Source organism: Primulina huaijiensis, chromosome 13 (genome assembly GCF_012295235.1).
Source record: "Primulina huaijiensis isolate GDHJ02 chromosome 13, ASM1229523v2, whole genome shotgun sequence".
NCBI lineage: Eukaryota > Viridiplantae > Streptophyta > Magnoliopsida > Lamiales > Gesneriaceae > Primulina > Primulina huaijiensis.
The window spans coordinates 5,494,304-5,517,846 of NC_133318.1; the positions used below are offsets into that span (position 1 = coordinate 5,494,304).

General features: G+C 36.2%; 1 protein-coding gene across 6 annotated transcripts; it reads right to left on the reverse strand.

Annotated features, from left to right (window-relative positions):
* Nucleotides 1-96: 96 nt before the first annotated feature.
* LOC140991577 (anaphase-promoting complex subunit 8-like) lies at nt 97-22,004 on the reverse strand. 6 transcript variants are annotated; one of them, XM_073461612.1, is made up of 12 exons: nt 21,655-22,004; nt 21,212-21,542; nt 16,609-17,859; nt 15,287-16,525; nt 14,866-15,053; nt 14,709-14,790; nt 12,110-12,687; nt 11,064-11,984; nt 9,979-10,060; nt 2,888-3,258; nt 2,595-2,775; nt 97-1,823 (listed from the first exon to the last, which is right to left on the reverse strand). In XM_073461612.1, exons 1-4 carry the CDS (start codon nt 21,738-21,740, stop codon nt 16,454-16,456), a joined length of 1,740 nt encoding a protein of 579 aa, XP_073317713.1. In that variant the 5' UTR covers nt 21,741-22,004; the 3' UTR covers nt 97-1,823; nt 2,595-2,775; nt 2,888-3,258; nt 9,979-10,060; nt 11,064-11,984; nt 12,110-12,687; nt 14,709-14,790; nt 14,866-15,053; nt 15,287-16,453. The 6 variants fall into 6 exon arrangements, with proteins under 6 accessions (XP_073317713.1, XP_073317710.1, XP_073317712.1 ...); XM_073461609.1 differs by having other exon boundaries at nt 98-1,823; nt 2,888-3,006; nt 14,709-15,053; XM_073461611.1 differs by lacking the exon at nt 9,979-10,060 and having other exon boundaries at nt 99-1,823; nt 2,888-3,006; nt 11,488-11,984; nt 14,709-15,053.
* Nucleotides 22,005-23,543: the final 1,539 nt, after the last annotated feature.

The window sequence follows — 23,543 nt, forward strand, 5'->3', positions numbered from 1 at the left end:
ACACACCATTGATGTCTGTCGAATGAAGTCTCAGAAGTTGAGACCTTAATTCCAGGTATTTTGGGACGGAAGAATGTTAATGTTGATCTGCACAATTCAGATCCATCATGTATATAATTTGTAAGGTACTGAAATATCCGACATTATAGTTTAGCTCTTAAATGTTCACTTAAAGTTAGAATTCTTAACACTGTCCAGACAAATCACAAAACTCAATTAAGACAGAAACTGCAACTGCTCAAAATTTATACGATTCTGCTCAAATTCTATCTGGAAAAGGGGGCTTGAACTCGATTGCATATAGTGGATGCATTGATATTTGTCATCTAATAGCATAGGGCAGATTATTGTCATTTTCATCTTCATCATTTCCAAGCTTATACATGCTGAATGTTTGACCCTGAATTTCCGTTCTTAGATTGGATTATAGCTCACAAACTCAGCACGTTGATCTTCGGCTTTTCTTTTAAGCATTTCTTTATACCTCTCGATCCTTGGTCCCACGGTATATTGCTGGCCAGTCATCTTGTCAAAACATTTTATATTAAGAAGAGTCACCTCGGCAGGTTTATTGAGACCTTGTCCAATTGGATTTCCCCAAAGAACTTGATGCTACCAAAACCATGTCTTCCAAAAACAAAGTCCTTTATATTGCAGCAGAAACCTGATTCAGCTCTTTCCTTTGCAGCTAGCTCCTGCAATCGTGGCTCCTTATAATAATCAGACTGACAAGCTTAGGCATCAGTGCCTCAATGTTGGCTCCATGCTGGAACACAATAGCAGCTTAGCCAGCTCTTGGCTTCCGAGAGTGATATAAGAATCCCCTTTACATGCGGAATGACCTTCGAGGACTTTTGTTTTGAGTTCTGTTTGACAGAATTAACTTGTTCATTAGCCGCACCGTTTTCCATAGAGTCTTCAGCAGGGGAAGCTGAATTGTAACCAGATGGCCACTTTTTGTACATCATATATGGAGCCGTACATCAGTTTTCACTTTTAGAGCAAGCGTGGACACGCTGCCCAAGTCATCTTACTAATTTCCAATTTCTGATATAATCAAATGTTATCTACACACTGCAGTGGGCTAAGCCGCAAACGTTGGAAGCCAAAAAAATTGTGCGTATAATTAAGTCTAAAGACATTCCAGGCAGTCACTGATGGATAAAAATTACAGTAATTTTGGACCATTCCATGCAAAATTAAGATCCCGTGCATAGGTTTCATTTAAGATTTCAGCTTTACGACTGTGCTGAGCATGGGGAGGAATTGATTCACTTTTTAATGCAAAAATAACTTGCAACAAGCATGCCATCAAGCAAACAAGGGGATTTGGCAAACAAAATAATGTCCTTAACCCTTGGAATGATTTGAAAATTCATTCTAAAATATATTTTTTCCTTTCTTCTTTTGACTCTTTCAGCAATAAGAGATTGTGAAACTGCAACAATACCTTCTTATGAATATTCATTCTTATACACACATAAGTTGTAGTTTTTTCTCATTCAATACTCTTATATGCCTAATGAAACAATCCAGTCACTGATATGTCACGACAATTAAATATACGTCGCTTGGGACATAAAACCCAAACCACTCTTAACTGGGCATTTTTATTTCGTCCAAGTGTGAAACACGTAATGCTAAAATTGACTGGAGAATCAATTTTTTAATGTGCTGTTAGTTGTTTGATTTGACCTATGACTGCTCAGGCATCATGCGAATTTTTACATTAACCACATAACAGATATCAGCCAGGTACTTACCATCTCTATCCTGGACCTTGTGCCCATTTACTAAAGTGGACACATCTTTCTGAAGTTTACCTACAAAAATAAATAAGATATAATAAGTGAAACAGTCGATAAAATATTATCCCAGTAGAAACCGCATCCATCACGTGTAATCAGAATTTGCTTATCCTATCCAACTGAGACAATCAACTGCCAGTTAACTAATAACAACATTCTACTCTACATGACCTGGAGCCATGGTGCTAACAGGGCATTCAACGCTTAAAAAACTGTATTGTATATTTGAGTGATAACCTCATCATAGCATCTAAATTGTTCAGGTACCAATAATCTATTAGGGAGTGATGGAATACATGCAACTAATTCAAAGTAATCAAACCTTACTTGAGGAGACCAAATATTGTGAAGAAATAATGCATACTGGAATTTTATATGTCAGTGTATGATAGTTAAATGATAACAGAAACCTCCCAAAACAATACTAACAAAAAGGCCAAGTTGATCATGCACACAATTGAGACACCAACCACCCTGCCAAAATTGCCTTCCGTGAAGTGTTTGAAGCTAAGCAATAACATCAAGCACTCCCCATTGTAAAACCATAATCAATCTTAGTGGGACATAAAAATGTATAACAATCATGGAGAATGGGTAGTATATTACTCTGCATGAGTGCATGTATGTTGTTCATTAATTAATAAAAAACACCAGTGTAGGGCCAGTCCAAACTCCAGAGATATGCGATATAAGTAGTTAGAAAAACGCCACTGTGATTACTATAAAATCGATATTAATATTCGTCTAGTAAAAGATCTAGTTGGAGCACAAAATTGTAGTATCTACCATTTTCATATGCAGGAGCATTTGTGGTCTTCAATTGCGTTGTTTTCTCCGCACTTGCCCTAGAAGGCCGTTGATCCAGAGGACGGATTACAAGAGCCCTGGGATTCTCCTTTGGAATGAAAAGAGCATCTGCTTTTGGCGTGTTGGGTGTTTCTTCATCATCAGCATTGAAAACGGGCATCTGATTGGAAAACAAATACAACATTAAAAATGGTCCTGCAGAAGCCTAACGAAGTATGCTGCAGTGACCATATTTTAAGCATTCAAGAATGTCATGCAGGGTTAACTATTACCTTAGGACCATCAATTTTAGGTTGATATTTCCTTACAGGTAGAGCCTTACACGCCTTTGGGAAAGGTGCCGAGGAGTCAAAAGTGACGATATCCTCACAGGCACTGGTTTCTTAACAATCTGCTGAAAATTGCAGTTAGTAGATGAGACAAAAAAATTTGGATGAACAAGTTCTTTATCTATTTCTGTAATAATGTAAGAAGGCCATGGAACAATAGCAATTTATATGACTTTTCTGGAGAAGCACAAGACAGAAATAATCACTGGCAAGCTAGAAATTCCATACAGAATAGAAGGAGAAGTGCCTGTGCCTCCGAGTTCCAAAAGGATTCACAACGGGTGATGGTTGTGCACCCACTGCACTCTGAGTAGCTGATATGTACGACAGATGAAATCCATAATTATTCAAAATCCAACACAAGCAAGAAGAAATGAGAGTTCAAAGACTATAATTAAAATTAGAGGACAAGCTCTAAGTTTCATCAATAATCATAGAAGCTTTTTTCCTTTTCTTCTGTTGAAAAAATCCTAGTTTTTAAACTCACAAGATCTAAGCCCAAGTTATGAGGTCAAACAAATTAATGCTTGGACAATCAGCCAAGTCTATATAAATAACACAAAGCCAGCATAAAACAACAGAAGCTCAGTCGACTTTCATTAAGTTTTGAACTTAATAGTTCTGCCAAGTATTATACTAGGCATGCTTATCGGTTCCACCGGACCGGTTTCGGACCGGTTCCTACCGGTTCTAGGTCCGGTGAGTTCGGAACCGGTTCCGGTTCCAAGTTGAAATACTTGGAACCAATCCAAACCCAAGACCGGTTCGGCCTCTAATAAACCGGTTCCGGTTCGGGTCAAACCGGTTCCGAACTATAATTTATCATATTTTACTATATAATTAAAATTAGTAATATTAAAGGACAATTTTTTATTTAGTATTTTGATTGCAAATAATTGTGATTACATAAAAAAATTTTAACAAAATAATTTAAACATTTATTTTTACAATTGAACATCTAAAATTCATCACGATTTAATAAATATATTTTGAATATTCTGGATCTTCGTCGGAGCTTGAGCTTTGAAATTCGTCAATCGCGCCAGAGGTCCTATTCTTTTTTTCTACTGCAAACCAATCTTGTAGGCATGTTAGCATGGAAAGTGATTCTGACTTTAAATTAGTTCTTTGGTCACCAATGATCCTTCCACATACTGAAAATGCTGATTCGGATGCAACACTTGAACTTTAAATGGGTAGGACATCTCTTGCAATTGCGGATAACACTGGATAAAGTTTAGAATTTACTTTCCACCAATCAAGAACATCGAAATTATCCGTAGTCTCAATATATTGGTTTAGATAAATTTAGATTTCATTGTAATTGGTTGTTGTCACCGATTTTCCTTTGAACTTTTGTCGTTTCAAACTTTGAAAGAAGTTCAGTGCTCCACTTTTGCTTTTATATGTCGGCATCTCCTCCGGCTGCGCACTCGGTTCATCACATTGTTCACTAGCATACAAATCAAACAATTCTTGGAGAGAATGCATGATTGACTTCTTTTGATCGTCAACATTCTTCCCAAAAAATTTAGCATAATATTCAAAAAACACGTCTAATCCTCCTTGATTTTGAGTAGGATCAAGTAATGTTGCTAAACCATGCACAATTGGGATAGTTTCCCAATATTTTAAAAATTTGTTTTCCATATTTGAAACAAAATCACGCATAACAGAATCATCGCGATATTCAATAAATTTATAAAACATATTGAAAAGCAAAGGTAGAAACATGGTTGAAGTAGGGTAGTTAATGCCAGAAAATTTTTCGGTTGCTTCTTTAAAAATTTCTAACAAAGAAACACATTTACTCAAAATATTCCAATCATCGTCTGTTAGCATTAAAGCTTGTGTTGTAATATTATTATAATACGGAGTAACTAAATCTTGAAAACGTAATAAAGTATGAAGCAAGTGATATAAAGAATTCCATCTAGTTTCAATAGGAAGAGGAAATTTTTTAAATTTAATTCCGGTTGATTCGACTAGTGCTTTCCAGTCACGTCCATATCTTCTTTCACGTAATAATTTTCCACATAATTTGAATTTTTCTATTACAGTGGACATTTGCTCATCACAGGCACATTTAACAAATAAGTTGATAATATGACACGCACATCTAACATGAAGCAAATTACCTTCTAAAATTGGTTTTAGTGAATCTTTAAGATATTTAATTGCAAGAGTATTGGCACTCGCATTATCTAACGTTATCGACATTATTTTATTTTGTATGCCATAAATCTTAACAACATTTAAAACATATCTAGCTATAGTGTATGCGTTGTGAGACGATTCTAAATGATCTAGCGCTAAAATTCTTTTTTGCATAGTCCAAGTTTCGTCAATCCAATGACATGTAACAACAAGATATGATTCATATTTTAAATTAGTCCAAATATCAGTTGTCAAACTAACTCTACAAGAAATATTTGAAAGATGCGATTTTAGTGTTTCTATATATTCTTTGTAAATATCAAAACAATATTTCTTAAGTGTGTGCCTAGAAATATTCTGAAAACCAGGTTGAATAGTACTAGCAAATTCAACAAAACCTTCTTGTTCAGCTATTATAAAAGGTTGACAACATTTGGTAACAAACTTTACGATGGCTTTCCGAGAACTTTCTTTTGTAATTGTGAAAGCTTTACCACTTGAAGGATTAATTTGTTGTTGTGTTGGTTCCCTACCGAATGGTTGTAGCGTATCAGGGTCAAGTTTATGTACCTTACCTAAATTTTTTTTCAAAGTACCGATACCACCGGAACCACCACCCGTTTTGTAAGAATACCTCGTTTTGCAAATTTTACAAACGGCAAAAGAGTTATTCGTACCTTGTTGTTCAATATCAAAGTGATCCCAAACTTTGCTTCGCTTTGCACGGGCTCTCGTCGTGCTCGTTGACATTGAGTTGCTTGCTCGAGTAGACGATGGCGTCCCTACATCTTTGTTGGGGAGTTCCATGGCTTCTTCATCCTCGTGGCCAGGTTCGACTTCATCAAAGTCGGGAGCGTATTCGCCGCCGCCACCACCACCACCACCACGACGGTTTGAAGATGATGCCATTGAAATTCCAATTATTTATATGAGTAAATTGCGAAATAATAAATAAATAACAATAAAAATAATACTGATTATAGATAAAATTATAACACAATTATTGAATATATTTGGAGAAATGGTAGCAAAGAAATATATTGATTGTAGAGAAATGAGAAGTTGAGAGAAAATTGATATGTGAAATATAAAAAATGACGAGACTATTAGATATATAACCTTATTTCCCATTTTCTTTTGATTTTTGACCATCTTTAACTTAATCTTTGATAATTAACCTTCAATTAGAATTCTAATCCTAATTTTTCCAAATTTCCCCTGGCCTTCTAAAGCCCAACTAACCTAACCCAAAGTCCTAATTTTTTCCTCTTTCTCACCACACTCCATCAATCATGCTTTCGTATCTTCCTACAATATTTAATCATTCTCCTCTGTATTCAAAAAAAGTTTGTTATCAAAATCCTTCTCTATAAGTTATACTCTAAATCATGTTCATTTTTTCTTCTACTTCTTGTTTCCGCAGCATCGACGCCTCGCTTTTATGTCTCTACTATGTATTGTTTTTGGCAATCTATTTTCCAACCATTCTTTTATTCATTAATCACATGATGCGGAAACACAAAGTTTTTTAAAAAAAGAGATTAAACATTCATAAATGATAATGCATGGATTTAGGAATTTGGATACAAGAGACAAATTAAAGTAAATAATTGAAATCGATATAATTCCCTTTAAATGAATAATTCTTAACACATGCATACAGGGGTAGACTCAATTTTGGTAATGATGTTAAAGTTCGTAAAGGCATAACAAAGATAATATTTTTATTTTTGGATGTTGCTGGTTATTTTTAGGATTTTTGTCATATTTTTTTGATTGGAGAAATATATTTATTACAATTGAGTCTCAAACTCAAAACCTAGTCTCCAACTTGGGGGATGGTAAGGTTTGATACAGATTATTGTTTATTGATGAATTCTAAATATTATGATGCTGTAAGTATTGACATTGTCCTTTTATTTGAAATGCATGGTCCACGCTAAGAAATATTGAATGCATAACTCAAGACGAGATATTTTTGTTTTGTGTATATTTTTTCAAAGTAATTAAATAAATTAATAATTAGTTCTTCATTGATAAAAGAAAGAAACAGACCTCACGTCTGTAATAAAGAAGAAAATGTACATATTAGTCTACAACGTTGTGTTATTGGTGAATGGTTGGGAAGGCTGCAGTGTTAGAGAAAGTTGGAAATTTTGTTTCTACAAAAATGATATTTGTTGACAATTTATGATTTAGATGTTTTGGAGATATATGGTTAAAGAAAAGTTGTTTTAAAAAGTTAAAATAGTAAAACATAAATGAATTAAAATGAGAAGGTTATATTTCAAATCAGGAGTCAAATGGAGGTTAATTAATTAAATCTTCCAAAAAATGACTTGTATTTATAGGTGATTTTGGGGGTTAAAAAAAATAATATTTGCAATTTGGCCCCCAAAAATTGAAAAAAAAAATGCACATTTCAGTAGCCGTTCAACGGCTACTGAAATGTGCAGTAGCCGTTGGCTGCTGCAAATGCAGCTTGCAGCCGTTGGCCCAAAGGCCTTTTTTATTTTTATTTTTTAAATTCGGATTATGGGTTTCGGGTCTGGTTCCGGGTCGGATCCGGATACGGTCCGAAACCGGTTCGGAACTGGACCCAAAACCCGTTGAACCGGTTCAGAAAAAGCTGAACCGGTTCAACCCACAAACCAACGGATTGTACATGGTTTCAGGTCCGGTTCTTCCATACCGGATCCGGTTCCGGCCTTAACGGACCGGTTCCGGGTCGAACCGGTCCGTTAAGCATGCCTATGTTATACTGTAGACCTGAAAAGTCAAAACAGAAAGAAATGTGCTTCTGAAAGTTAAATTTAAATCAGCTTCCAAAGATATAATGTCACAAATCCATTCAATGTATTACACTCGAGCTTGCTACAATCAACCTACGTTCATCTATAATCCGTTTTATAGACAACAGCAATGCTGAAAATGTGTGTGTAGGATTCAAAATAAGCCAAACTAAAATCATTCGGCTCAAAACTTATTGGTCAACATCAATAAAGTTGTGTTTGAATTGATGTATTTCAAATACATGGATTTCAAATATATTCAAATGTACTTTGTAGTTTTAGAGAAGCAAGACCATAAAGATCAAATATACTCCTTCCATGTTTATATATGATTTCATATCAATTATGATAAATTTCATGTTCATCCAATAATAAAAGCATTTGAAATTCATTCTACTATGTGTAACTAATTTGTAAATAAATAAGTTATGAATTTAAGATTTCATCTATTGTTTCATCGTTAACAACAAAAATATAATTAAAATCTATTTATTTCAAATTTATCCATCCAAATACAGACTAACTTATAAACCCTTCGTTGATTTTAAGCTGGATTGATATTTATTGATAAGCTAAAAAGTCATGATAAAAACAAGACAACCTATCAAGCTCAACTTCATTTACTGTGGATATATAAAAGCTTATTCAAGATTGGTTCATTATCACTCGAAACGAGTATTACATTTCAAACTCTATAGAAAAATAATGCAAAACTTGAATAATATGTTGTTCTCAACCACGATTTTTTTATGGAGGCATATTCATGAAACTTTTGTTCATTATTTCGTTTGTTTGGGGATGGGCGATAATGGCATGGCCTACAAGAGCTTATTTTGTGAGATACCGTGACTAATCTATGTGCGAAATTGAAAATTAAGACATTATCTTCTGCTTTACTTGTGTAGGTCCAGTGGCAGCAAAAATTACATGTCACAATTGAATATAGAGATGCTTGGTACTTGGATTTGGAAATTTACTCAACGGCAACTTATCGATATTTCAAGCATGACTCTGTACTCACTTATCCATTTGACGTGATTCTTCAGGCATCTTGTATCTACGAAGGAAGGATACATCTCAAATGTTTACCATTTACTCCGATTCTACATGCATTGAGAACCAAATTCACCCACGAGAGTCAACATTAGAAAATTGGGACTGAAATGACACATTTTGGTATTTCTAGCATATAACCTTCATGCAACATCCAAATCAGGCTATCTGCTGGCCATGGAAAGCTAACACAAAATATTCGCAGAAAAACAGTGGACTAGGCACATTGGTATGAACTAGACATGCCTAGGTGATCAGAGATTCAACACAACAAATCTAGGCATGAGGGCAACAAATATTTTTAATGCACGAATGTGTCAAGGTAATTCCCAACTAAACACAGAATTTGAGCTGAGATAAGGAAACAAACTATTTTTCTGCACTCCAAGGTCACATACTCTTACTCATCATATAACATTGGTCTAATGTTCACATTGCAGGTAGCTTTAAGGGAGATTTGAAAAGACAAGGAGGAAACGTAGGAAAACTCCGGCAGTCGAATTGCAAGCTAATCATTATTTTGGTCCCTTCTAAACATCCCTAGATTTTCAGAGTTGCTTATTGTTTACACGAATTTAGAATGAGCTAATTCTTTATTTACATACATGGATAGTTATTTCTAGATATGACTCTGTGATTTGATTGTTGATATATCATTTGATATTTATTTATGTCATTTGATTTGATGTTTATGGATTTAATTTGTTGGCTACTAATGGAATGATTCAGTATTAATGGTCCAACTGTCAATAGAGGGCAAAGAAAAAGATAACTTCTCTGATTGCACAACAAGAGCTGTCAATGTTAATTGTGTGAATCAAACTGTTCCAGTTCTCATCAACACAGTTAATTGATTGTTACCAGATTTGAACCAAAATATGAAGGAAATTTTGACAAATACAGGGGTGCCTCCAAAGCCACTTGTTCCAGCTGTATACACCAAAGATGTCAATTCAATTAACACTCAGAATCTCAGGCAATAATGAAAAACAAATACATCATAGGAAATTCAAAAGCTCGATGTTGATTAACCTGCTTCAGACTGTCCTAAGTTGCTAAAACTACCAGAACCCTGAGGTGGTTGCGCCAATTGAAATGGACTAGAAAGTGATGGCTTCAAATAAAAAGAAATAACATAATTAATTTATAAAAAAACAACAATAATTGAAAAAGAAAAATTATCTCAACACATGAGGAAACTGAAACATTGGGATATTGAAAACATATATGTCAAAACCATATACTGGATAATGCCATGTAAATCTAGGATTCCTGTGTCTATGGACATTCTTCATAATCAATGATGATAATGTTTTTAATTGATCCCAATGAAAAGGGAACGCTGTGAATCTAAGGTACATGCACTCTTTCGGAACACAATTAAATTAATTAAACATCCAATGCACAACTAACTCTTTTTTTTATATATAAGAAACGTTTTTTTATTAATGATATGATAAGAACTATGTACATCAGTGGACTAGTGGTCCACTTTCATCATGAAGTACATAATATCAAAGTTGTATTAAAAAGACTTCCCATCAATATTCTGCACAATAATTTCTTCCCACAATCGTATGTTTCTTCTCTTTCTACATGGCAACAACCATGCGTTCCAGAGAATCTGAAGGACCTTTCAGAATAAATCATCATACTGCATGACATTCTTACTTTTTTCAGAAGAATAGAGATAAGTTTGTTGAATGGTTTCTGATTGTCTCCAGGGAACTTCGTTGCTCATGGGTTGCCATTAGCAGAAAGAGAAAATAGGTACCAATGTCTTCGCTATATCTTAGAAAAAGATATGTTCTAATTGTTTTTACAAATTATCTTAGTTTGTGAAAAAATGTCCATTTAATATTTTAAACTTACTTTCCCATTTATGATCTTCCTGTGGAGTTGCATCTATTAAGAATTGCAATTTTTAAAATGCTTTTTTACTTTTGATTTATTACTAAAAAGTGTGAGGCACATGGCCCGTACCCAAAAACACAGAACAATTCACTGATATCTTTATCAATAAAACACTGCTCTGAATTCGATGCAAGCATTGTTTGATTCTGAATGACAATTAAAATTGAAAGAAAATTAAAAATTTCGATGCGTGAATAACTCACAGTTGTTTGGCCAAATCCCAGAGTTTCTGTTTAGTTGAGGGTGTACTGAACAGATTTGTTTGACTAAGACCAGGGGCAGTTTGGCCAAAAACAGAAGAGGTCTGTGCAAATGGAGAACTTGCTGGTGTTAGTGTAGATATAATTGACTGGAATAATGGGGAGGACTGAGTATTGGCAAAGCCCAGGCAGGTATTAAATGCAGAAAAGGTTCCCAGTAGTGATGTCGGGCGGGCCAAAGATAGATGGGGATACAAAAGCTGATGTGATGGAGTTGCCAAAAATAGAAGGGGAGGAACCAACTCCAAATGTTTGAGCAGTAGATCCAAATAAGGAGGATGTTGCTGGTGTTGTTGAACCAAAAGGATTAGATGTATTCAACATTCCTAAAGGTGAAGAACCAAATGTGGAGGGCGAAGATCCAAACCTTGAGCTGCTAAAACCTGGGGAGGTTTTTGGAGCAAATGGATTCGAAGGTGCTGTGGATGAAAAAGGAGTCGCAGAGGATTGAGGGAATGGAGGAGCAGTTGCCGAGCAAAAACTTGAGGTACCAAATCCAAGCGCGGTAGTAGACTGTCCGGCAGGAGCTGGCCCTCCTGGTTTTTAATAAGAAAAAATTTATCGACAATGGATGTAACAAGTTTTTTAGGGATTCAAGATGCCAACAAGTGTCTGACATGAGTACCTTTATCTCCTAACTGGTAGTCCTCCCATCTAAGTTCTTCGTGGCTTTTATCCTTGTGGACTGGCATGGCTGAAATAGATTCTAGTTTGCCAGCAGGCTGTGTACCAGTGGCTCCGTCTATCTCAGGAGTTGATGAGTAGGGAGCTAATCTAGTTCCCCCTCGTTGCCCTCCTAAAGCAGACTGGCCAAAACCAGAGCCACCAAAAGTTGAGGTTGTAGTTTGTGCTCCTGCATAGGAGCTGCATGAAAGCAAAAGATCAGTTACAGCCATGATTCCAAAACACTAAACTTCATAAGTGCATTTGAGATAAATAATATGCTTAATTCCAGAAACCTACCATCAGAGAACATGAAAGCAACTTACCAAAAGAAGCATTTTGAACTCCCAAGGATGATGTTCCGAATGGGGTACTTCCAAATACAGCAGTTGATTGACCAAATGCTGGACTGGATCCAATGTTAAAAGGAGTACTTGAAGCACAGAAAGTAAAAGTCGTTGAGGAACCAAAAGCAGAGTTGTTGAGGCACCAAGAGAAGGAGTTGTTGAGGCACCAAGAGCAGGAGTTGTCGTCGCGCCAAAAGCAGGAGTTGTGGAACCAAATTCTGGAATCCTAGAAGTACCAAATGCCGGAGTACTTGATCCTAAAGGAGAAATCGACACACCAAACCCACCACTTGTGCTACCAAATGTAGGGCTTCCAGTAGAACCAAAGGCCGGACTGCTGGTAGCATCGAAGGCAGGTGTACTTGGAGCGCCAAATGCAGGAGTACTCGATGAACCAAATGCAGGCTGACTAGGAGCACCAAATGGTGTTGAGGAACCAAACAGATTGCTGCCAAAAGATGGTTGTGTTTGTTGAAAAGAGCTTCCAAATGGACTTGTTTGAGTTGTACCAGATCCAAAACCACCAAAACTCGGTTTCTGCCCAAAAATCTCAGAACCTATATTATCAACACAAAACATATCTGTAACGACCATGGGCTATCTCGATCTTAGGCTCAATTGGTACCAGGTTTCAACGATCCATGTACTTAGCCTGGAGGTCATGGGATTGAAACCTAGGGAGGTACAAACTTCCCTGCCAGGAGGGAGGAGTTCTATGAGTAATGATACATGGGAAAACCCGTGAGGGAAGGCCCAAGATCGGGATAGCCCATGATCGTTACAATAAAAGGCGTTAGCTCAATCGGTACTAGGTTTCAAGGATCTATGTACTTAGCCTGGAGGTCATGGGATCGAAACCTGGGAAGGCACGGACTTCCCTGCCAGGGAGGAGGAATCCTATGAGTAATGATGCATGGGAAAGCCCGTGAGGGAAGGCCCAAGATCGGGATAGCCCACTAGCTCAATTGGTACCAGGTTTCAAGGATCTATGTACTTAGCTTGGAGGTCATGGGATCGAAACCTGGGGAAGCACAGACTTCCCTGCCAGGGGAGAGGAGTCCTATGAGTAATGAAACATGGGAAAGCCCGTGAGGAAAGGCCCAAGATCGGGATAGCCCATGCTCGTTACAATATCACATAATAAGAAGACAATAGTTGAAGGAAAAAGAAAAATTCAAAGCATCTTGGCATGAATCCCATTGTATGCCAAATTCAAACCAACGCTCCTTCGACATAGTCGATAAAAATAGGCTCTAGGATACGAATTGAAACACAGGTTAAATAAAAATCAAATATATGATTCTTCACAAATTTTGTGATTCATGCTAAATATGTGTTGGATCTTTTGGAATATTACTGCGAACACCTCACATTTTTTTCAACGACGATAATAAAAGAGAACTTTTAGATAAGATCAAAAAATATAACGCATGTATGGTACGCTGATTTTTTAAACAAACACTTTTGTTGATACAAATTCAAACAGTTCCCATTGTAAGACATGTATTTGTTTGGTTGACTGAAAGAAACATAGAACAGCATGGGGAAAATCATTTAAAAAATCAACATAATATGTTAGGAAGGCACATGATCTACCACAAATTCAAATGTATACAATTTGTATTCAATGTAATTTTAGGGCACTAAGCAAACATGTGCACGTAAAAGAAGATTACCACGAAATATAGCATACATGCCACATGATTGATGCAAATTACAAACTCTTGACAAAGTGAAATGAATGACAACAATTGCACTAACATTGATGGTGATGTAGAATATTATTGAACATTTGAATTATAAAGTGTGAGATGAAAACACATGGTTAAAAAAATAAATATGCAAATAAAGAACATACACACACACGCATAATTACAAACGTATCGTTACAAATTACTATGCAATAATTTTTACAATGGATGTGTTTCACTAGAATATCACATTCGAAGTTACTTGTAATTGTCGATTCAGTTGTCTTGCTTACTTGCAGTTGTGATTCATGTATTTAATATGTACACTATTTTCAAAAGATAAAATCCAAATTCATTGTTAGATTTTTCCATAATTCTAGCAAGTACATTTAATCATTTATCACAAAGCAAACTTTTATTGAAGATGAAGTTGAAACTAAGAATGACGACTCTTTAAGTTATGTGTAGTGAAACTAGATTTTAAGTATTCTTAAAAACAATGGACTTACAACATTTTTGTTAAAAAGGCCACAAGCAAACCATTCTCTGAGATGTACGGTTACGGAGCTTGTCTATAGCATATAAGGCAAAACTTGGAAGCTATTGGTCATGTCTACTCATATCCCATGAACTCATCTATTGAGAGATTAACGACTAGACGCCACCTCCTCCAACCTCAACCTCGTTCCCTTACCCCTCAGTCTAAATCTCTATTTACTCACTAAAATATGGGAGAGGTGACCATTGCATATCAACAGGAAAAAGACTAACTCATATCGCGGTTATCAAATAACGACATTGTTTTGTAAAGAAAATATATATATGCATTAAAAACCAAATCTACAAGCCGCTGACACAATGTCATAGGTCGGTATTGATGCACTTACCACCAAATGCAGAAGATGAGTTTCCAAAAGCCGAGCCTGAGGAAACACCAAATGCAGAAGATGAGTTTCCAAAAAGCCGAGACTGAGGTAACACCAAATGCAGGGGTTGAACTTCCAAAAGCAGGTAAGGAAGAAGCATCAAACGCAGAATTCGAACCTAAAGAAGAAGAAGACCGAGCACCAAATACACCATTAGACATTCCCCCGAAGATGGAACCTCCAATCTGCGAACCAAAAGGGCTCGTGCTTCCAAAGGGCTTAGGAGAAAAAGGATTGTCACTTGCATTACTAGCCTGGCCAATAGCTGGCTGTGAAAAAATGGACTACTTGATGATTGTCCAAAAGCTGTTGAAAGAGCACAAAACTTAGCATGTGCAAGTGTCAAATTGGAGTTAAAATACAGTTTCATCTCTTGAAAAGGCACCGAGAGTGTCAATACTTTAGGGATTCCCATATTTCGTAAAATTAGAATCTCTCAAAATTATTTAGGCTCGAATCATTCCATCAATTACTCTTTTTTTATCCTAGTTATACTGCACTTCTTTAACCGATGAATGATGAGAATAATAGTTTATTACCCATGTTTTCTCCAGTCAAATCGACATGACATCAGAGCCATGGCTCTATACCTTCCATAACAAAAGAAATTAGGGTTTGAAAAGGCGGAAAAAATAGTCTCAGAACCCTTCCCGCGATTGGGCGTTGCCGCGCGCACTGCTGATAGCAGCGGAACTCTACCCCACCGGTGGCGCTACTCTCGGCTGCGACGATGAATCAAAAGCCCACCTAATAAGCCCAATACCTCACTTTTTAGAAAAAGCCCAGAAACGTAAGGGAATATGGATTACAAAGCCCGATATGGCCCAATGGCATTATACATGTATATGGATTACAGTTTGGGGTAGACTTCATCTTTTATTGGGATTTTGGTTGTACTGGATCAAAAGAATTTGTTAGCACTTTTTGAAATAAAGTAAAACTAAGTGAAATTTTATATGGAACTTTGTGCAATTGTGATATTTTGCTGTGTTTTTTCCTACATGTTTATATATCTTGAGCGCCAACACCTTTTTTCAAGTTATGCATGAAAGTTGGAAAATTTCAACGGCACTGTATTGATACAGAAATCTAAGGACAGGGGGTAAATAAAATCAAGATTTTTCAAAGAATGATCGGAATTATAGGCAGCAAGTACACAGATACTCTGAGGTTTATGGTACATTTCCATGGGAGAAATGGAGAACTTTGACAGACAAAAACATCGGCCTCGAAAAGCAGTGTCTTTTAGTGTTTACACATGATTTCTTACAATAATGATATCACAAGTAAACTACTATGGAGAAAGAACTAGCAAAAGTAAATCTAGAACCAAAAGGGCAACACTTGATAGACACGCCATTGTTGTCTGATGAATTAAGTCTGTGAAGTACTTGGCTTTCTGATTGTGATTCCAGCAATCTGGCAATTCGTCAGATTCATATCCTCGATTCAAGATTCCCAAAATTCTTTAGGACGGAGTTTGAAACGAAGGATTTAATCTGAGTTGGGAGGGGGGATATGAGGTTATGCCATCTAATAAAGATTTAGAATAGGTTGATATGAATGAAAAAATAACATTAAATAGTAGAAAGAAATTTCAAACTTATGGGTTTGACAATCATCAAAACAAGTTCAGTGGATCTCAACAATGATATGGGATCATGTATGTCCAAATCCTCCTATCCAAAGGAGCTTCACCGCTTAATTTAGGGAGGGAAATGCTCGACATCCCTCGAGTGTCTTATTCCTTGAAGAAGATTCTTCGCGGTCTCTTTCTCCTGCACACAGAAGCCATGATGCAATGAGAATCACAATTCACAATACACACGTAACATAAAGCACACGATCTAATATAACTTACTGGCCCGGTATAGTCAAGAAGACGTGCGCAATAAAGTTCTGCTTCATCAAATTTCTCCTGGTTTTTACAATGTTGAGCAAGAAACATCAAAGCTTCGACCATATTTGGTCCTTCCCTCTCTTCAACCTCCATTCTCTCCAAATCCTTCTTGTAATAAAATGCCGCCTCTTCGGTAAGCCCTAGTTCACAGTGAAGCTTTGCCAACTGGTGTAAAGCAATGGCTTCCCTGTCATTACAATTTGCTGCTCGTTTATAACATTTGATGGCTTCTTCGAGCATATGAAGTTGCTCAGTTTCATAGCACTGAGCCATTGCAATCCACAACCGAGAATCATTTGGCTGCAAGAACACTGATTTTTTAAAATAATGAAGTGCATAAAAGGGCATTCCCATCATTTCATATGCTTGGCCTAATCCATACCAAGCTCTAAAGTCACAACAATTTATATCTACTGCCCTTCGATAGGCACCAATTGCAGCTGAGGTGTTCTTCATCTCCACGTATTCGTGGCCCATAAGAGTCCATGCTGATAAGTAATTCTTATTCAGTTTAAGAGCCCTACGGAAATACACAACCGACTTTTCATGCTGCCCTTTCAAACTGTAATAGTTCCCGATTATACAACATGACTCAGGTCGGTATTTATCAGTCAAGAACACACGGTGGGCTAGATAACTCAATGCGGAGAAACATTCCTTGGCATAGAGAACATTGGAATACATATCCATATCTTCAATCCTATAAGGATCGTTTCTTAAGAGTTCTTCGAATATAATTTCCACCTGTTCAAACTTCCTGAGATTATATTGAGCTTTAGCTATTTGGGATTGGATGTAATTGCTACAAGTGAATGTTCCTTGTAAATATTCATACTTTGCCAAGGATTCGTTAATCATCCGGAGTTCTTGGAAAGCGCTGGCAAGGAAAAAGTCCTTCATCCAGTGATTATTGAGATTAAGACTATTTAATGCCTCACTTATGGTACACAAGACTTGTAGCTCAGACCAAGCACTCCAGTTCCAAGGGTAGTTATTCGCAGACTCAGCAAGCACAGACCTAGCGATATTCTCACTGCCTTTCTCCTTGAGGACAAGTCCATACACATAGAGACCAAAAGGGTCGATTGTTCCATTTTTATGCAGTGTTGACAGTTCTTTATCAAGAGAAACCAGTTCTTGGTTCACAGCATCACTCTTGCCCAAAGGTCCCTCAAGTTCTATCATCTCTTCCTCTTTTCGCTTTTCTCCCGCCTTCATTAAGAAAAGGAGGTGAATAAAATTTAATTAAGTCTTTGCGGAAGATAAAATATGCGGAACTTTTTGCAAGATGATACAGCCCATGCAACCACAATGCACATTCAATAATGAGAAAAAGATCACATGCATTCAATGCCCCAGTACCACAAACAGATGGAAATTGGCATCATAATTATGCTGTAAGAATCACATAAGAGAAATAGACCTAACACCAAAGGCCCATATGCTTGCTCCAAATTGTTTCTGTTCATGAAATAGATACAAGATACACAGCCAAACCTCATAGCAGCAATCAACATTTTGTATGCCTCTTCTCCCTGTTGCATGCAATTAAAATCATTCCATCACTTTAATCCGGGAAAAAAAATCATGCCACCGCTGTTTAAATATCTGAAAACCAGACCTTTTATATGGTGAATCAGAAATCTAATAGTCAATGTTCATCGAACATGCGTAACTTCTTTAAATCCCGACAACTTCTATTAACGGAGGGATTTTTCAGAATAACACTAAACATTTACAAGGTTTTAAATTCCATGTTGGTAGAAAGAAACATGAGCCTTAGTTTACTGACTGTTGAGTGCTGTTTCATCAGCGAAAAACTTCATTGACTTACTCAACCCTACTAGAAAGCATCACTATGTGCCATGAGTCAGAAACTTATTTATGATGGGAACAGATACATATTAAGAATGAGTTGGGAGGTGGCAAGATAGAAAGATATAAGATAGTGGTCCCCTGCTCAACCATATAATAACTAGCAGAATTTACGCTTTTTCATATCTCATAGATCATTTTGGTCAACAAGAGCACAAACCTAGTGCAAACCAATATCTTATGGCTGGGTTTGTGTTCCTTCCTATTCATAAATGGGATCCTATTTTAATGTTCGAGTACCAATGCAAAATTTAACACCTCGAGCATGAGTATCTACATATAATCTTTTTTATGCATATAATTGCTAATTGTAACCATATGGGACATTGATAGATAATTGCATGAATAACTTGTAAGAAAAATTATCGGTTTAGTCCCAAATTTTAAGTGTGTTTCCCGGTTTAGTCCCAAATTAATTTTGTGACCCAATTTAGTCCCAAATCTTCACAATTTTTTACTCGCTTGGTCTTTCCGTCAAATTGGAGCTCAAAGTAACGGAATAAGTATGGAAGCTTTTGCCTTGATCGAAGAAAGCCCAAAACAAATGCCCTAGCCTTAATCGATTTCTCCTCTTCGAAACTGGCCGGTCGCTCAATTCAGCAATTCTCCTCCACGCACCTCTGCACGCTCAAGGTAACCATGAGATTTTTCATTCGATACTCGTTTGTGTTCAATTCAATTTTCCAGTCTAACTCTTTTCATTCTTCTCATTCTTGTTACCAGTTTCTTTCTTCTTGAGCTATCCACTCAAAAAATTGTACTTTGCTGAATGAAAAATTATTTGTCTCCTAACTTTTCGGCCATCTCGTGTAATGAAAGTTCCGATATATGGAAACACCCAAATAATTGTTTTGAAATTTTTAGACTATTGCTACAATAATTTTTCATTCTCCAAAGTTTAATTTTTTGAGTTGATAGCTCAAGAAGAAAGAACATGTAACAAGAATGAGAATGAAAAAAGTTAGACTGGAAAATCAAATTGAAAACAAACGAGTATCGAATGAAAGAGCTCATGGTTACCTTGAGCGTTCAGAGGTGCGTGGAGGAGGATTGCTGAATTGAGCTACTGGCCAGCTTCGAAGAGGAGAAATCGATGAGGGCTAGGGCATTTGTTTTGGGCTTTCTTCGATCAAGGCAGAAGCTTCCGAACTTATTCCGTTAGTTTGAGCTCCAATTTGACAGAAAGACCAAGTAAGTAAAAAATTGTGAAGATTTGGGACTAAATTGGGTCACAAAATTAATTTGGGACTAAACCGCGAAAGACACTTAAGATTTGGGACTAAACCAAGAATTCTCCTGCACATAAATTCCATGCGCAAAAAAACTCTTCTGTGTTTTCAAGTAGAAATGAGTTTTGTTGGTCTCACTACTTACAGTAATTCTTTCGAGGTACCTTTCAAAATCTTCTTGTTTAAAACTTTTTGCTTTAATTTACATGGATTTCATGTTCCCACTTTCCAGTTTTTTTCCCAGAATTCTATGTTCTCAGGATTTTAACATAATCTAATACTGCAATGTTCTCAGGATTTTAACATAATCTAATACTGCATCAAGCAGTGTTGCTGGTTATGGACCATTGCTGCAGCATGAACGTGAACTAGATACGAGAAAAGAAGTAAACAAACAATCACAATAAGACAATTAATGTCGTAATCTACCCTCGTATGACATTAATCATATGAGTCCAAAACCAAAAGTTTCTATTATTTCCTCTCCATGAATCTTCAATCATATGTTTGTCTTATTGTATTTACCAATTAATCAAAATGTTCAATTGGACCTTTGATTGAATATATGAACTCACTGACCATTAAAGTAAAATGAAGCACAAATCTCGAACTAGTTGCTATAGCTCCGGTAAAAGCATCGTTACCTCATCCTTTCCTTCACACAGGAAAGATAAGTAACAGCAAAAAAATGCCAATTTCCTATGCTTTACAGAAACCATTAATTAGTTCATCCAAATTGATGATTTTGGAACCCAATGAAATGTTCAAATCAAAACATATCGAAGTATTGATTACTCTATTTCAAACGTAAAAATAAATATTTGTTCGCAATGGTAAAAGTGTAAAAAGTTAATGCAAGATTGATGTTTCCACTGAAAGTCTCATGAGATATACTGATCCACAAGCCAGGTATCTGCACAAAAGGAATCAGATCTAAATGCAGTATCATTTAACCTAAGCTTTAACTGGCCACACCATCCTATGCACACCCAGAAATATGCTAGCGGGTACTTTCAAATCGGTTGCTTATGTTGTGTTGTTCTACCACAATCTAAGAAACAAAAACTACCCTTCAACTTACATTTTATCTAAAATCTGTTGATGCTAGAATAATGGTTAAAGGACAAGTGATCATTTCCAGAGCATCTCCAATTCCTAGCACGATCTGAATAGGCTAAATCGACCCATAAGGATACTAAATTGAGAAATACAACACGCTCAAGTTCACGCTACCAAACCTTGAGATTCATTGGTCGAGCATTAAAAAACCAGCCATGAACCACCCCTAGGCTAGTTACTAAAAATCTCAGAGCTGAGTAATTGTATAATGGAAAATTCAAATTGTCATTTTTCCAGAAGTTTTAAACTATTAGTTCGAGCAACAGCCAAAGTTCAATCAGCCAACAAGTAAACCAACAATCGTAATACAAATTCAGCCCACATTTAAGTCAGAAACCAACCAAATATAGAGAATAGCAGCGCAAGAATACTGCTTTCTTCCCAGTCTGATCCCGTAGCACATGAGCAGCCCTCCTATACTCCCTGCAGTCAAAATAAGATTTTGCCAGCAGATAGATATCACCGTCAATCGGATCACAATCACACTCTTCCATCGCCATCTTTGTCGGCGTGGAAACATATGACAACCCGGCAGAAGGGGTGGCCGAGGAATCTCCGGCATTAGTGCTCCGGAAGCGACGACGGTTGCTGGAGCTGCCACGCTGGAATCTGGTATGTGACAGGTTGTGCTCTGAAGGGTCTTGTTCTATTCCCATCAATTGCTCCGCTGCCCTGAAGAAATCGGGAATCATGAAAACCAGAAAGAAAAGGCAAGGTCTTTTAACTAATCGGAATATCCTTGAACTGTAAAAAGATGAGTTTCTGAAGTGGTTAAAAGCTTTACCATTTGGAAGCTGTGTATAGGCCACGGTCACTGAGGTGGCGGACGGCGGCGCGAAGCTCAGTACGGCAGGTTTCTTTAGAGGACATTGTTCAGGAGGATTTTGCTTCCCGTCCTGTTAATTTTTCACATTACTCTCTCACTCGTTGCGTGTGTTCGGAGGGATTTTTCGTGCGAATAAAAGGTTGTTGGGTTTCAAAGGTGAAGCTCATATGGTGAAATTTGAATTCGAGAGGGAACGCAAAGGAGGAGGTAGGGGCTGGAATCTGTCGACGGCGCGGCGCCGCCGCCTTGTGCGGTGGTTTAAGCTCAAATAATAAATTGAATTTAGACATTTTTTTTTTCTTTTTCGTTTTTTTTTTTCAAACGAGGACTTAAAATTTCATTGTGTATACCCTCTTTCAAATATGAAAATTTCAATTAGTAAAAATTAAAGCTAAAAAATGAATATCAAATAAGGACAATATGAAAATTTTAATTAGTAAAAAATTAAAGCTAAAAAATGATAAGAACAAATATACAAAATTGTGCATATTATAAAAGTAATCAGAAAAAATATAAGAGAAAAGTTACTTCAGAGAATGACTTTGAATTATATTATTCATAAATGAGAATCACAATTTATAAGATACAATGATAGAATACAAATATGTAGAAAGAAATATCGAGATATTTATCTTAAAAGAAAATATATCTACATGATAATCTACATAACAACTACTTCGTTGAATTTTTCATTTGGCAAGATGATTGCTTGAAAACTGTACGAAGAGTCAGGTGTAACCTCGTTAAAACATTGACAATAAAACTCAGTAGGAAAAACTTGAGTGAAGGAAAAATAATTAAATAACATATATTTCTCTTTGTATGTTCTTGTGACGATGGATGTGCCTCGTTAAAAACTTATTAAGAAAAATCTAATGGGACAAAAACTCAGTGAAAGAAAAAGAGTACGCCATCTCTTACCTCAGTCTAACTGTCTCATTAAAACCTTGTTATGGAAAACTACTTGAGAAAATTCATAAACAAGTCATAAAAACTATAGTCTGAATTACTCCTCATATTGCAAGCATTGCTCGAAATCTTTGAGTCATTGACCGATCTTGCATGATACTTTCTCAAAATTTGATATCGGTAATGCTCTGATAAGATCGGTTGAAGTGTTTAGGAGGAGGGGGATTTATCAATCCCTTTTATAGTACCATTTAAAATCGCTTTTATTTTGAATTTATTAATCTATCACGCTTCTGACGTATTTTAGATTTACATGCAAGTAAATAAGAGACGATTCTGCTAGACATCGATTTATTTAATAATTTTCAGATAGTTGAACCTCTTACGGGGTTTTACTATTTTATGTCATGAGCTCTTCAGGACGATCAGCCTCCTTAATTTTGATATCTTAGTTATTTTATAATTTCTTTTGAATGGGATATTAGTTTTTATATTTAAAACCAATTAGATTATATCGATTCAGACGAGAAAACAGAAATTGTTCAACTAGAACAAATATAAGAGCTAAATAATATATGTCATATATTTACATATTATATCAAAGAATTTATTTGAAAACTAAACTTCGAACTTCAGGTTCAATTCATATTTCACAGGGCATGATCGAAAAAAATACATTCTCGTTGATATACTTTTATATTCTACGTTCCTTCTCCTCAATGTTAGAAAACATTGTTTTACTAAAATAACAATTGAGAAGTTGCGTCATAAAAATCTCATCGTTATTTATTCAAAAAATTTCAGTTTAATTTCCAACATGTTTTCAATATTTTCCAGAGATTCAATATAATGCATTTTTCCCACAACCATACTTTTAACAATAAAATTTGGCTCAAGCAAAAATCAACAATAATTAGTTGACATAATATCTACAATAT

Bases quoted from the DNA above. Each gene is read 5' to 3' on its own strand.
- LOC140991577 (XM_073461612.1), bottom strand. From the start codon at position 21,740: ATGTCCTCTAAAGAAACCTGCCGTACTGAGCTTCGCGCCGCCGTCCGC. The intron at 17,860-21,211 runs GTTGGTTTCTGA...TTCTTAATGAAG, and splicing joins GCTGCTATTCTCTATATTTG to GCGGGAGAAAAGCGAAAAGA. The intron at 16,526-16,608 runs GTAAGTTATATT...TTCTGTGTGCAG, and splicing joins TTCTTGACTATACCGGGCCA to GAGAAAGAGACCGCGAAGAA.